Consider the following 15864-nt stretch of genomic DNA (forward strand, 5'->3'; position numbering starts at 1 on the left):
GGTAATATGCATATATCCAATATTTTCTCAGCGACACGTGTGCCCATGAACTCATAGAATTTCTTTTTAAGTGCTTATTCATTGCAATTATTAGGAGGGGTGAAGGCTTACGTGGAAAACACCACCGGTACAGATGAGCTGGGCTGAATGGCTCGATTGCATAATGCAATTCAATCCAACTCACGCCTAGATTTTTCCTTTGGACTTCCCAGTTCCACCATTCACAATTTCAACTGATACAAAACTCCGCTTCCCGGATCAAACTCTGCACCCCCATCACCCCAGTCTTGCCAGGATTCACTAGCTCCCCGTCACAGAAAGGATTGATTTCAAGATCCTCACTCTCACCTATAAATCCCCAACTGTTCATACAACACTCCTCTATCCACCCTCTTCTGCATATCCCTTGACCCCTCCACTCCCCTTTCGGCAGCCGTGCCTTCAGTCACTATGCCCCAAACCTCTGGAATTTCCTGCCTCAATCCCTTCGTCTTTCCCCCTCTTTGCCCATCTTCAGATTACACCTGAAGACTTTGCTCTTTGACAATGCATATAGTCACCTACCCATTCTCCCCGGCTCGGGCATCAAACTATGCCATTGTTAAGCACTCCAAAACACCACCGTTTCAGTGGTGTTTTGGAGCGCTATATAAATGCAAATTGTTGTTATGTAGTGAAGATAAAATGTAGTCTTTTGCTACATTTGAACATCTGTTCAGTTTTACCAACTTACCATGTTTGGCACATTTGTAACTGTAGTACCCTTTAAATCAGCTGGAAAAGGAGACAGGCTGTTGGAAAGACCACTTTTGTTCTGTAATTGAGATCCAACACCTGCAGCACCCAATTGCTGACCACCAGCTTGACCATATGCCTGTCCAAATGGATTTGCATTACCTGAAAGCCCCATCTGCGAAAGAAAAATGCTTAAAATGTGACCGTAATTCAGGTAGGAAGATTTTCATCAATTTCCACAACTGCTGAAATAAGTGTCTAGGAAATTCCGATTTTTCTTATGTTTTTAAAAGTGGCACAATGAAAGCTCACAGAATGGTTTCATGTAAGAAGTAGCTGAGCAGCCTCATTCAGGCTAACAGTGTCAAGTAGCAAGATTTGAGCTACTGATATTAAAAAGAAACACCCTTAGAATCACAGCTGGGCTATTTTCCTAAGATGTATGAAATTGGCCTTTTACTGGAAAATAATGCCTAATGTGCCTGCCGCCATTTTATCATCTTCACAATCTAGCAGTTCTAGGCACTCCTAGAGCAATAACTGACATACCATATCCAGTATATAAATCCATAAGAACAAACGGAACAAGAAAATACCAACTTATACGGCTTGTTCCTGTTGCAGACCTAATCACGTACTCAACTTCACTTATTTATTATTGAAAGAAAAGTGCCAACACACATACCTTCGAAGCCCTGAAAATAGAGTACCATTTTGCCATTTCAATTAAATTTAAATTAAGCAGAAGCATGGTCTGCTTCATGAACAAGTAGTTTCCACAAACTGCAGAAATCATAGCAGCTTTGATCTGAACTTCTATCAGGTTTGAGGTTTCTATCCGATGTACAAAATCGTATTGTAGACACAATCTAAAATTTACACAGATTTATGATGCATACATCGCACAACTGATGCTCTGCTGAAAAATGCCTTTAAGGACCTGAACTTGAAAGATGAAAATATCAGGTTTTGCAGTATTTGGCAAAACATGCTATTGCCAATACTCCTTCTTAGCCAGCAGAAATCACTACAACAATAATTTATATAGCATCTTTCACATCATAAGTGCATCTCAAAACTCTTCATATTACTGACTGAAGGTGGGGAAGAAGAGGAGGGAATGCAGATGGACTCCAGAATAGCATTTCAGAGATGGCGGGCAGAAAGCCCGCCTATCAGTGGTGGGGCAGAGGACATGGGCAGATCAGGCAGGCAATAGTTTGAATGGAGGGAGTAACCAGGTTAGTAGGTCAGAGAGGAGGATAGACAATTTGAATATGAGAAGGAGAAGGATTTTGAATTTGATCTTCTGTGGGATGGGGAGCCATTTGACCCGAGCAAGGATGGGGTTAAAAGTGTGCAGAGCTTGGTGCAGGAGAGGCCACAGGCCGTACAGATAATCTAACTAAGTGGTTAATTCATACATTGGTATAAAAACAAAAGTATGAAACCAGAAACACTCATTCAACCCATCAGATCATAATGTACAAACTTTCACCACCATGAACTACACAATATCTGGTGAAGTTACCAACCACAGGTAAACCACAAGATCAAGTTCTCAAATCTCTCCACAACCACAAGGTAATCAAGCAAAAAAAGAATAATAACCTGTACAACCCACATTTACTACTCTGACCACCTGTATTCCTCGGATGGCCCACGTGTTCCCACTATCATTTCAACCCTTGTATTCCACATTACCATGATTTGTGTCTATCCATACATTATTCAACCCTGCTTTGCAGAAATATACATTCGTTTTTATATTGTCATGTTTCATAGAGATAATTATCCTTCTTAAAAATGTTGTTAATCATGATAAATTACAATAATTTTTTCCTGAAATTCGTCTATATCTTCACTGTACAGGCAGGGTAGCTGATGGAAAATAGTTTGCTATTTTTCAACATGTGTCTGACTGACTGTAGCATATTGACACCAAATCGAAGTGCAAGTTTAGATACATTTTGTGACCACTTCAGGCTGACATTTGTACAACTTCCAATAGCCAATAGTACAACTTCTCATACTAATAAAGGCACTAATATTTCAGTTTTTAAGTTGCGCTGAATGCCAGGATTTGCCCAGATTCCCCAAGAATCTGAGGTAGTCAGCATACACTTTGAAAGGAGAGGTACAAAGTAAAAAATTAACAGTACCCAATTCCTTACTTTGTATATAATGTACCACAAAAAAAATACTGATTTATTTTTAAAAATCCCCTCACAATAAATCAAGCCCAATAAAAATACAGCAGTCATAGTGCTAGATCTCTTCAAAAAAGTTATTGTAGTAATAGAAACAGCAAGAGGGTTCAGACAGGCATGGCTGTTTACAGTTGTGGTTTTTGGCCACCAGACATTTTGCTTTGGCTGCATCAGTCAAAAGTCATTTCTCCAGCTGCACACTTTAGGAAAAATTCCAAAAAGTGGGTTTCATTTAAGTGAAATGTTGTGACGTTAATTTATAGCATCAAAATGGAAACTTAATTGGCTTCTGTTTGCTGCTTTGTGAGCTATTACTTCAGCTTGCAAAACTTGGTTAGACCCTCAAAATTCTTCCAGTTCTGCCTCAAGTTATTTATTATTAAACTAAATGGATGTTTTAAAAGAATACAGTACAGTACGTTGGGAGGATGTCCCAAAGCACACTCACAGGACAATCTTAGATGTTTACGATGACAATACAATTCAGTTCTTGGGGTGTGCTGCAACAATGGAGATGCCATCCTTTGGCTGAAACATTAAACCAAGACCCCATCTGCCTGTTAGTTGGAAGCTAAAGATCCCATGGCACTATTCAAAAAACGAGCCAATAATCCCCCTGATAAAAATTGGTCATTCATGCTATGTCTGTTTGTGGGACATTGGTATGTGCAAAATTGGTCACCACGTTCGCCCAATAAACGCAGTCACTTCGCTACACAATACATCAGATGAAGCACGTCCTCCTGACAAGAAAAGCACTGTACTAAATGCAAGATTATTTTATTATGATTGTACTCAACACCATCACCATCTGTTTGTAAACTCTGCTACCTGATGTAACAGCAGGAACAGCAATGTAGATTAACAGTTCATGAAACACATGTCCAAACAGTTACCCTTTAAAATTTAATCCATCAGAAAGGAAAGGCTTGAAGTTCAGACGTGGAGTGTATTTCTAAACTCCCAATGTTCCAAGAATCAAGCTGTTTGCCCAAACATTTATAGCCCAGGTCATTGCAAATCTAGAGCTTGCAAGCTATTTTTAGTTCTGTTTGCATTAACTATTTGGGCAGTACCTGCTAGAATGCAACCTAATGCTCCCTCCCATTTTTTAAAAAAATAAAGCCAGTCCTTTGTTAAAGAGGAAAAACCTTCCAAGTATATGGCTGAAACTCATGTTTAACGAATTCAGTGCACAAGTCATTTTGGTTGTACAGAACCACAGACTCTTACAATATCTAAAGTCTGAGGACATGAAACCCCTCATTAAGAAAATGAGCTATTCAGATGCCAAGTTCAAAACTTCAAATGCAGAAATGCAGCATAGCACAGAACATTAAGAATACAGTTTGTGTGTTCCCGAGTGAGCAAACCCACTGAGCTACCACCAGAACCGCCAGTGCAATGCTACATAGACAGGTAAACAGCAGAAATCCCACTTATGGAGACATGGGAAGATCCTAGTATATAATATTTCCATTTTCCTGTGCAATCTCAGAAAGAGCCATATTGAACCAACATCATATCCTTCTGCACTTTCCTGAAGATGCTGACTCATGTGAGTGCATGGTTCCATGCTGACCCTCGAATATCTTACCCAAGTAGCCAAGTGTGAGCCTCGACAGCAATTATTATGCTTATACAACAACAAAATTACATTTATAGAGCGCCTTTTATGTCGGGAGGACAACCCAAGGCGCTGGACAGTCAGGGGTCAGGACCTGAGCATGGGGGAGGGGTGGGGTAGGGGTGGTAAGGGAAGGCAGAGAGGTGGGAGGGCGACTGAAGGCACGATCGAAGAGGAGGAAGGTCTTGAGACCAGCCTTGAAGGAGGCAAGGGAAGAAGCAAGGCGAAGGGACTGTGGGATGGAGTTCCAGAGTGTGGGGGCAGAGAGGCTGAAAGCCCGGCCACCGATGGTCGGGCGGGAGACATGGAGCAGACCGGAGCCCGCTGAACAGAGGGAGCGGACAGGTTGGTAGGGAGTCAGCAGGTCAGAGAGGTAGGAGGGGGCAAGGCCATGGATGGCCTTGAAAGTGAGGACGAGGATCTTGAATTCGATCCTCTGAGGGATGGGAAGCCAGTGGCGTCGGGTGAGTGTGGAAGTGATGGGGTCACGGAGCCCAGTGCTCCGTGTGATACATTTTAACATGTGGAGAAAAAGTCACTCCTGAACATAATACACGATTTAACTCCATTCATGGATCAGTCAAGAAATCGTAAATATCTTGAGTACCTTGTTTGTGAAAAAGGCTTTGCCTGAAAAATTACAAAATATAACTTGATTACAGAATCTCATTCCCTTTCTATTATTCATTTAATATATTTGCAAAGCAAGTCAACTAAAAATAAATATTTTACATCAAATGTAAGAAGGATCTTGTACTGAAACTGTAAGAGTGTTATATAAATCTCACAACAATAAACCTGCTCGTAATAGTCCTGAACTGCTTAAAGAGGCTGAATTTTAAGAGTACAGTTTAGTTTGAGCTTGTCTTCAATATAATTGACAGCTGATGCAAACTACAGCTCTGCAATTCCTCAATTTCAACAGATTGATCTTGATGTTCACTTATACTTATGATGAAACACACTAGAACCTTTTCAGGCAGAAGGGAATCGGGGATAGCAAGTATTAATTTACGCATCATTTAAAACACTTGTCAAAAAAGGAGACAATCGTGTCACCAAGACAATCGTGTCATTCAGACAAGTGACCACTTCAATGTGCTTTTGACAGGCAATGATAGCTTTCTATTTCAATCTTTTACATGGCAAACAGACACTCTTTGCTGATAGCAATTATTCAGAATTCCCAACACAATACTGCTATGGACAAAACATGCTTCAAACGGGCACTTGATACACATTATACACACACACACACACAGTCTATGGGATATTAAAGGTACCATGGACTATTCGAAAAGAGAAGGGAGCTTCTCTCAGTCCTAGCTAAAAATCACCCAAATAAAATTGGTTACGCATGCCATGGCTGTTTGTGCAACTTTGCTGTGCACAAGCTGGCAGCTGTATTCACCCAAAAACAGTTATTTCCCTTAGATGGTCACAATTAACCATCTCCGAGTCATCTGTTCAACACTTTCCAAAATACAACCAGCATGCTTTTTTAACAATATGCCAATTGCCTGTTGAACAAACTTGAAGGAGTCCATTATTTCAGGTTTTAAGCATCAGTCTGGCTTAGTTAGACGTCAGCCTGGTTCAGTCAGGTCTCAATCTCGCCTGAGTTAGAAGGTTGTTGGTTCAAACCCCAGTTGGAACTTTGAACTTCACATAGCCTAATCAGAAGTGCAGTCCTTCCAATGAGATGCTTACTGAGTCCTATCTGCCTGTTCAGACAGACGTTAAATATCCCATGGACTATTCGAAAAGAAATTTGAAAAATTCCGGGTCCGTGAATGTCCCACAGTTCAGAACAACTCAATAATGGGAAGTACTGTAGCTAGTTAAAAAAAAGTACTTATGAGGTAACATTGTCTCACATACACAGAAGCTATATTAGACGCATTAATTTAATGTCAAATAATAAAAACAATTCTGCCTTAATAATTGGAAAAACAAGAGCTCACAACAAAAAAATTCCATCTGATGATGACAATCAACTAAACATAATGAGGAATACTCACGTCACTTCACGTGTAATTATGGAATTTTCCATTTAGTACACAGCAACTTTCCGAACTACAACGATCATTGCGTTCCCAAAGTATACCATATAATACTTCTATCTCCAAAACCCATCTAGTTCCTACCTGAATGCATTGGCACTATCCATTTTCATGCATTGTTATGTTCCTAATCTTGTTGTTGTAATCTTCTCTAACATAGTTAAATCTAAACCACCTCAAAACGTTGTTGAAATCAGAATCCACAGAACAATGGATTCGTTCAGCCAACATTTTGCTGCGATACATTGTGCTGCAAAAAACCTATTATAGAAGCAAACTATCTGATCACACTTAATAATATAAAATAAAGATTGTTTCTAAATCTGGAGAGGCAACAGTTTGCTACCCCTGATGTAAAGATTCAGTTACAGTGTATATGTTTCTTAGTCAATTCAAACTAATGTTACATTTAGGGATTCAGGGCATTCAACACACTCAAAAACAATGGGCTGAAATTATTTATTAAAAATGTAACAACTCCTGAGCTTTTTTTTTAAACCATCTGAACAGTTATAGGAATCACTAACAACGCACAGCAATTGAAGATCTGCCATGTCATTTTAAATCATGTGTTGTAAATTCTGTTCCACTTCTTGGGGCCTTACCCTTAGCACGTATTTCAAATTGTTACACAAAAGCAAACTGTTTCAAGTTTCAGATTTGCACGGCTACTTTTGTGGATCATATCTCTGGGGTAATTTACATTCCTGAAAGGTGCTGTTAGCACTACAGTAAGATAACTAGAAATGGATGAAACTCCTCCACAGCATAGCATAATTCCCAGGAAGGAGGTAAATATCAAAAATGATGTTGTTTTAAAAAAAATTCAGAGGCAACATTTCACAACATTCATCCAATTTTCTGAATATGAATAGTCAGTCGATAGTAATTCACCTTTAAATTACATAAACATGCACAGTCACCATATTAAGCTGTTCAGCTTTCGATGTTGCAAAGATCAAAGTACAGATAATTATCACAAAATTTTAAAGGGTCACTTCCTGAAGTAAGGATTTTCTTAAAACATGAAAAGCTCCTATAAAATATAACCATGCACTTTTATTCAAGATGAGCTTCTCTGCCCCAATCCGATATTACATTTGCTTTATCTATTGACACACACAGAAGATTGTTTGATTTGTGTGCAATTTGACAACACGGTCTTAAGAACTAACACTACAAGTAGCTGCTAGACCAGCGGAACCACACCCACAGTCATTCTCACTAATCTCCGCTCACCTACCATAGTGGCATTTCATTTGTCCACCTTAAGAAAAAGACCAAGTAACTTTACACATTTGCAGGAGTAGAAATTCAGAAACCTCTTCCTCACTACTTCTTGCTCAGTTGGTAGCAAGTTCACCACTGAGTCAGAATGTTGTGGGACCAACAACAAAATTACATTTGAATAGCACCTTTCACATCAGAAGGACATCCCAAGGCGCTGGACAATTAGTGCTTCGGACACAAGCTGGTGATTCAGATTGGGGAGAGTGGGGGGGGGGGGGGGGGAGAATGAGGGTGACCGAAGGTACAGTGAGAAGGGTGAGGGTCTGCAGGATGGAGTTCTAGAGAGTGGGGGCAAAGGGGCAGAAGGCCTGGGGGGCAAGGCGGGGGACATGAAGCAGGCCAGAGCCTGCTGAGCAGAGGGCATGGGCAGATTGGTAGGGGTTAGAAGGTCACAGAGATGGGGGGGGGAGCAAGTCCATGGTGGGCTTTGAAGGTGAGGACCAGTATCTTGAACTGTATCTTCTGTGTGATGGGAAGCCAGTGGAGTTGGGCTGTGGGTGCACTGCATTGTTTTGAGGTGCCATCCTTCGGATGAGTTGTTAAACTGAGGTCCCAACTCCCCTTTTAGGTGAATCTTAAGGATCCCATGGCATTCTTCAAAAAGAGAAGGGAGTTGCTGCCAGTGTCCTGGCCAAAATTTCCACAAATAAAATTGTTAATTCACTTCATGGCTGTTTGTGAGATATTTCTGTGTGCAAAACTGGCTGCCCCGTTCACCTACGACATACTCAATCACACACATTTTGCAGTACATCCTGTGAAGCTCTGTGAGATATTCCTGCTACATGAAAGGAGCTGCATCAAATGTTAAGGATTATTTTTATTATTACCAATGTGCTTTTACACTGAAGTGCATGCAGTATGCTATATTGCCAATTTAAAATAGTTGTTAAAAGAAACAGAGGGGAGGCAAGGAGAAACGTTTTCACACAGCAAGTTGTTCGGATCTGGAACGCATTGCCTGAAAGGGTGGTGGAAGCCGATTCGATAACAACTTTTAAGAAAGAAGTAGATAATTATTTGGGGAAGACAAGTTTGCAGGGCTATGGGGAGAGAGCGGGGGAGTGGGATTGATTTGGATAGCTCTTTTCAAAGAGCCAGCACAGACACGATGGGCCGAATGGCCTCCTTCTGTGCTGTATAATTCTATGATTTCACAGCTTTAGTTGCACTACTACTTTTTAAGACGAGTAAACTCAGTTTACTGCAAAGCTGTAAACCAGATGAACCAATTTTACAATTCAAACTGAATTTCCAGAATTTGTAAAGAACATATCATTTACAAATTTTGCTTATTGAATAAGGAGCTTTCTGCTGTTACTTTCTTCCATCTCCCCACAAAATCCCTACTATATACGGTCATTTAATAGTAACCTCTATGTTCTCATCCTGCAGAATTTAAAATAATTTGGGCAAATAATAAAATGGGCACTTTAAAGAGAAAGAGTCTAGGATGTAGTCTGAAATGCTTGAAATGTAGTCTTAAAAATGTCAACAGTCATAAACCTAAAGAATATTTTAGATGAATTACAAAATATCTGGGGGAGGGAGGAACTTCTGAAGTAATTTATCCAGCAGTTTAACAACAAGCATTTAGTGAAACTACTCAGCATCAGTGCAAAAGTTAAAACGGCTGTAAACTTTGGTTGGAAATCCATTTATGCTTGAGGCACTATGAGATCATCTATAACTACAAATCACATTGTCCTGAGACAAATTTTATTCTGATGATATATTTACTACAGTATAAATGCCATTTAGTAGTCTGTTTACTGCACATACTCTTACATTAGCATAGATTAAGGTTCTAACCTGAATAAAAATAAACATAAGCATGTCAAGGTCATCACTATAATTCTCTTTTTTTAAAAAAACAAAACGAGTACTTACTTTCGCCATAGCTCCAGCTTGCGATGCATTTAGACCCGTGTGTGCACTCATTTGTGTTGATCCCTGGGCTAACGTCTCTGCTAGCACACTGCCTGAGTTACCCAGTCCAGAATTTGAATACTGCATGCCTCCTCTACCCCTGCCAGCAGCACCCAATGATCCATTCAGCACCTGTCCCTGCCCCTGCTGTGATTGCTGCATCAACCCTTGGCTGTTATTGCTGCTATTCAGCAGAGCCTGGTGTGTGTGACTGAGGTTTGTATTGATGCTCATTCCTCCTGGTCCAGTCTGAGTACCAGGACTGCTGTTGGCAGGTCCCATGGCTGATGCTGCAGAGTTATGAAGTTTCTGCTCTCCATGTTTTTGTGCTTGTTGGTTCAGTGCTTGGGTTCCAGGAGTTGAAGAAGTTGAACTGCTAGATGCTATTCCCAGACTGGGAGGTGAAGTTAGCCCTTGATTGTGAGGGCTCTTGCCCATGCTGCTTACACTGGAGCTATTCTGGCTCTGGCCAGGACTGTCCATGGATCTGCCTGCGTTGCTGCTCGAATTCACATTGCCTAGCCCTCCGGTGAGATTAGAACTGCTGCTGGCTCGCAGAAGCTCCGAGAGCTGTTTGTGTTTGGAAGCAACGTCCGGGGTAATGCTGCCACCACTGTTCATTTGGCCACCGTTGGGCAGTCCTAAAGAGTCGGACGTTCTGATCAACTCATCAGGCAAATCATTTTCTAATTCAAAAAACGATCCGAAATCTAAAATAAAAAGTAAAATGTTAACCTTTCATTGGTAATTTAAGACTTACAAAAAAAATCTCCACAACTGCTCAAATTATCAACCATTCTGTAGCTTACTGACGGGAAAATGCTCAACTACACAGATACAATTAACACTTTGCATTACATTGTAGTGATTTCAACCTCCTTTCCATAAAAAAAGAATGTGCACATCTTTCATTTTAAAAAGCAAACATGATCAAACCATACTCAGTAAAAGCAGCAGTAATGCATCTGCATTCGCGCACACCCACTCAGATTTGTACAAACTGAAATGTTAGTTAATGCACTTCCATCTGATTCCCGACTGTTGTCTTCTCCACTCCTCCATTCATATATTTTAAAATAGATCTTGCAAAATGCAACTAGAATTTTGCGCAGGCTGCAGAAAACAGCGTGTGTCACGGAATTTGAATTTACCGAGCAAAAATCCTTTAGTGCTGCCCAACAGCTTGATACCCATCACTCCTTATAAAAAGGATATGAAATCCCGTCTTCGCATTAAATCATATATAAGTTCCTTAAACAATATTTCGGCTTTAAAACTGTTGTTTGAACTTATCTATGAAACACATCTGTATCAAAACTAAAACTTTTTGATCTCAGCAATGATATATTGAGAGCCCATGATGACTCAAATACAGTGTGATTAAAATAATAAATGGCAATATCGTGCAACGAGAATGAGTTTCAAGTGGAAGCATCTCCAGTGATTCGTCTTTTAAACATATTTCAGGATAACTTTATAAACCAGAACAGAAAAAAATCTGGAGCGTGATACACTATTTAAACTATAAATAATAATAATCGTTGCATTTGATATAGCGCTTTTAGACATCTTCTGGAATATTCTGTAAAGTAAATTGACTGTACATTTGTTGGCGAAATGCGGTGCCAATTGTGCACAGCAGTGTCCCACAAACAGTTGAAGTGAGCAATTTATTATTGTTTTTTTCTTGAGGTGATGTTATCAGGCGTGTGGAGTAAGGAAACTTGCCCACAGTTTCACCCTGCCGCGAATCGAACCCAGGTCTCTTGCTTGCGAGGCAACTGCTCTAACCACTGAGCTACAGGACTCCACGTCAAGACAATACTTGAGTGAAGGCAATTACTGGCTTCACAGTAACTGTATAACCTTCATTATGAATCTTTTGATACATTTATAGTTTATTCAATCAATGTATCTGAGGCACAATTTATATTATTTGTCATGCTGTACGACATAAGCTCTGCAATCACACTTCACGTACAGGTTGCAATTTAAAAAACGAATGTCCCATGTATCTCGTTCGTGGCTGTGAATTATTTAAGACTGCATTATTTACACCGATTTAGAAAGTTACACAGCTTCACATGTTGCCCGAGGGGTTCACATTATAGATAACATTTAGTCATAAAGATTTAAAGCCGCTTTAAGCGTTCCTGCAAAGATATTTTGTTTTGGCTTGGTTAAACACTGTTAGTATGCTACACTACGATTGCTGAATTACCAAATGTATGTCATTTAAACAAATACTAGAGTCGAAACAAAACTTCGAAAAGTGTCCAAGGATACAGGTGAGGTTCTTATTTCATTGATTAATTATTCCATCGGTTAATTATTTTGCAGCTGTATATAGCACGCCAGACTTAACAACTTCTGTTTACTATTTAAGATTATCTGCACGCTCAACTTTTCACAAGTTTAATATCAATTTAGCTTCACATCATAGTGTATACTATATAGTATAACTTTAAAAGGTCATTCATATCAATCATGACAACCCTCTACTGTTTGACCCGTGAGTAAAACTTTTAACACTGTACGTGTATGTAACATCGGTTACACCTGAATTCTCCGAACACCAAACTCACACCAACAAACTGCTTTTTGCATAGTTTTCTTTCCGCTAAATGGGCGACTGTAGAAGCTAATTGAATAAATACTCGTCGAGTGAATATTCGGAAATCTTTGCAAATACTGCCCGTTGTTCGGAAGATTGCACAGAACTGGAACTTCAAGGCGTAATTTTCCCACTGCAAAGCACGTAACTGAATTTAAATACCCGTGCTTCCGGCAACGGCTGTGAATCAATTTGTTACTACAGGTTTCTATTTACAAAATAAAACCCAACGCACTGTGTGCGCTTTGGCCACTTCTGAAAGGTTCACCGCTGAACGCTAAGTTTTAGAAAGTCAGGATCAAATGTGCCTACCCTTTCGAGTCTGTGACATTTGTTTGATGTCGTGCACGTTCACAAAGTAAGCATTGGGGTACCATTTCGCTTTGCCAGATACAGGAACGTTTTCTCGAGTTCCATCTGCACTGCAACAGGACAGCCCCCGGTGATGTTCTTTTAATATTTTTTTTTATTTTTTTTTGCGAAACGCTTAAAAGTGGAGAGTTTGCCGATGGGGGGGGGGGGGGGGGGGGGGACAGGTCCAAAAGCAAACTTACTGACACCCGCTAAAAGCCGATTCTTTTTTTATTTTACACACATATATATATATACATAAAAAAAATAAAAAGGGACAATCGATACACCGAGCGAACTCGCACTCTTTTTTCTTGCGAGGCGAGATACCTTAAATAAACTAAAACAAATTACGCCACCAAGTTAGCATTTGTTAAACAGCCTCCCTCATCGCAGTATTGCCCCCCCCCCCCCCCCCACACACACACACACACAGGGGTTGCAGGGCATCTTTGCAACACGTACAGTTAGGAAAAGCAGTCGTATTTCTACGTGAAATTCCTCACGCCCAGACACTACGGACCACAACGACGATTACTTTTACGAAGAAAAAAACACCAAGGATTACGGTTACTACCGGTGTAACCCCCCACCCCCCGAAAATGTTGGGGTTTGGGGCGCTAATATTGAACTCTTAAAGAGCTTCACAACTCGCACGTAACTGTGACTTAGGTTTAAAAAGCACAGACTTGCACGAAGAGAGAGGCGAGAGCTCGTCCCACAGTGAAGGGAAGGAGGACGAGAACCCGTGCAACTGCCTTTAAACACACACTGGTTGTCCCTGACGATGGCCCCGCTTCCCTTACCTGTACTGTCACTGGCGGAGAGCGCCGGCGAGTTGAGTTTGGGCCGTTTGGCAGACGACGGCCCGTCCAGCAGGTTCTCGGCCATTTTTTGTTCCTCCTCAAACGCGTTTCACATACACATCGGGCACCAAAGTGGGAGGGAGGGGACGGGAGGGGGGGGGGACGGGGGGCAGAATAGAGAAACGGGGGAGGGGAAGAGGGACGCAGCGACTCTCGCAGGCCCGGGGCCCTCAGATTACCACCACCACCACCACCACCCCGCTCCTCCTCACCCACAGCGCCATTCTCCCACCGCAATCCCCAGCGTCGCCATTCCGGAACCCTCTTCCCCTCTAGAAAATAATCGAACTCCGCGAAAAAAAAATGACCGGGGGCCGTGGGGGGGGGGGGGGGGGGGTGGAAGAAGGGAAATAAAAAATTTTTTTTTTTAAAAAAATTAATTGAAATAACCCTCTCGGTTAGTCCGGCCTCATCTCGCCGTGGCTGCAACGGGGACTGCCGCCGCTAAGTGAAGCGATGAAAACAATACTTCACCCGGAGTCTTCGTGCGGCAGAGCGAGGGGGTTATAGGGAACGCAGGATTTTTTTTCTCTTTTCTCCCCCCCCCCCCCCCCTCTTTGGCGAACAGCTATTTCCCCGGTTAGCCGCGCCGCTAGTCGCTCTATCTTGACGCCCGGTTGGATTTCGGAACTGAATTTGAGCTTTGGGGGCCTCTGGCTCCAAACTGCGGCTCCCGACGGCCTTCAATTCCTCCAAAATTTCGGAAGAAATTTTCCACCAAAATGGCGGCTGTTGATCTTAAAGTTTTTTTCCTCCTGACGCTCCGTCCACCGAGAAGCGACAAACGGGGAGAGGGAGAGGCGGGGCTAGGACCCCGGCCCTTCGGCTTCTCTCACGGAAATCACCAAAGACACTTCGGCCGCTTGACGGAAAGGCCCGAGTGCTGCTTCGGCTGCTGGCGATTACCGCCGAAGGCCCTTCGAGCCGAGATCGGAAATACCCGAACGAAGCTTCGGACGCGCAAGCTCGAGGCACGTGATCTACCCGTCCCGCTTGGATTGGTCAACTCCGCCAAGGCGCAGGCAACCAATGAGGAGGGGGGGGATTATGTCATGATGAGGGCGCCCGCTGCATTGTGGGTTACTGTACAGTGCCCATGCGCCAGATGTGTCGAGTTTGTGTAGTGTGGGTTTGTGCTGAGAGTATCCCCAGCGATACGCTGCGCTCCCCCCGCAGACAGGTGGCCGTGTTTATAAGGTGCCATTAATAGGTTATTTGCCATCGCGATTTTAAGACCTTCTGAAAATGTGCAAATGTGCACACGCCCACCTGACCGAAGCAGCTCTCTCTCTCTTTTTTTTAGGGGGAGGAAAAGGCTCCGTCGCTGGAGATCACAAGGAATCGTGTTTTTTTTTAAATATAATTTTTTAATTTTTTTTAAAAAAATGAAAGGCGGTACAGACGAATCCACTTTCCAATCATGTTTATTGGAGAAAGGCAAAAGTAAAATGCTGCACCCGGTCCGTCCAGCGCCTTGGGACGTCCTCCCGACGTGAAAGGCGCTTACACAAGTGTAATCTTCCTGTTGCTGTAAAATAAAAATGGGACTGGGCCGGGGCAGGCGGTTTTGACACTGTCACAGTCTTATTAAAGTACACAACGGCTCCGATCTCCTTCCAGTCGGTTTGATACGGAGATGCGCAGGTTATAGCGTTCTGGAATCAGACGGCTGTATTGTTTGGGCTGTTCGTTTTCCTGCGAGAAATAGTAATTTATTCAAATAAATCATATGCATTTTTATAGCTTATGAAGTGGAGTCCTGTAGATTCGCGGTTAGAGCACTCGCTCACGAGCAAATTTCCTTACTCCACACACCGCTACTCACCTAGTAGTAAGTAGGAACCTGGTTGAAAGTTGATTGGCGGATTGCTTTTACAGGGGCTATAATCCTTTCTTAAAAAATGGGGTCACTCAATTCGCGACCATTTGTAGGACACTGCTGTGCGCAATTGGCTGCTGGGTTTCACCCACAAAATATACAGTCAATTCACTTCGCAGTATATTCTGTTGAGTGCTTTGAGACTTCTCAAAGATGTGATAAGGTGCTCTATCAAATGCAAGGATTCTTATATACTTTCTTTCTCTTGGACACATATTGTGGGTTCAGGTTCAAACTTGAGCTCAATCCAAAGAAACACAGCACCATCAGAGGTGGTGACCTTAAGATGAGATCTTAAAC

At 41.9% G+C, this 15864-nt stretch overlaps 1 protein-coding gene across 2 annotated transcripts in view; it reads right to left on the minus strand.

Moving 5' to 3' along the window:
• The window catches only part of crebbpb (CREB binding protein b), a 56015-nt gene extending 42265 nt beyond the window's left edge, over positions 1 to 13750 (minus strand). For both annotated transcript variants that reach the window (XM_042340942.1, XM_007893611.2), the window contains exons 1-3: positions 13626 to 13750; positions 9816 to 10564; positions 734 to 910 (exon numbers count right to left, since the gene is read on the minus strand). In XM_042340942.1, coding sequence (XP_042196876.1) covers positions 734 to 910; positions 9816 to 10564; positions 13626 to 13710 — 1011 coding nt within the window. In that variant the 5' untranslated portion in view covers positions 13711 to 13750. The remainder of the gene's footprint in view (positions 1 to 733; positions 911 to 9815; positions 10565 to 13625) is intronic.
• Between the last annotated feature and the right edge of the window lie 2114 nt (positions 13751 to 15864).

This window comes from Callorhinchus milii, unplaced genomic scaffold, assembly GCF_018977255.1.
Source record: "Callorhinchus milii isolate IMCB2004 unplaced genomic scaffold, IMCB_Cmil_1.0 Scaffold16, whole genome shotgun sequence".
Classification (NCBI taxonomy): Eukaryota; Metazoa; Chordata; class Chondrichthyes; order Chimaeriformes; family Callorhinchidae; genus Callorhinchus; species Callorhinchus milii.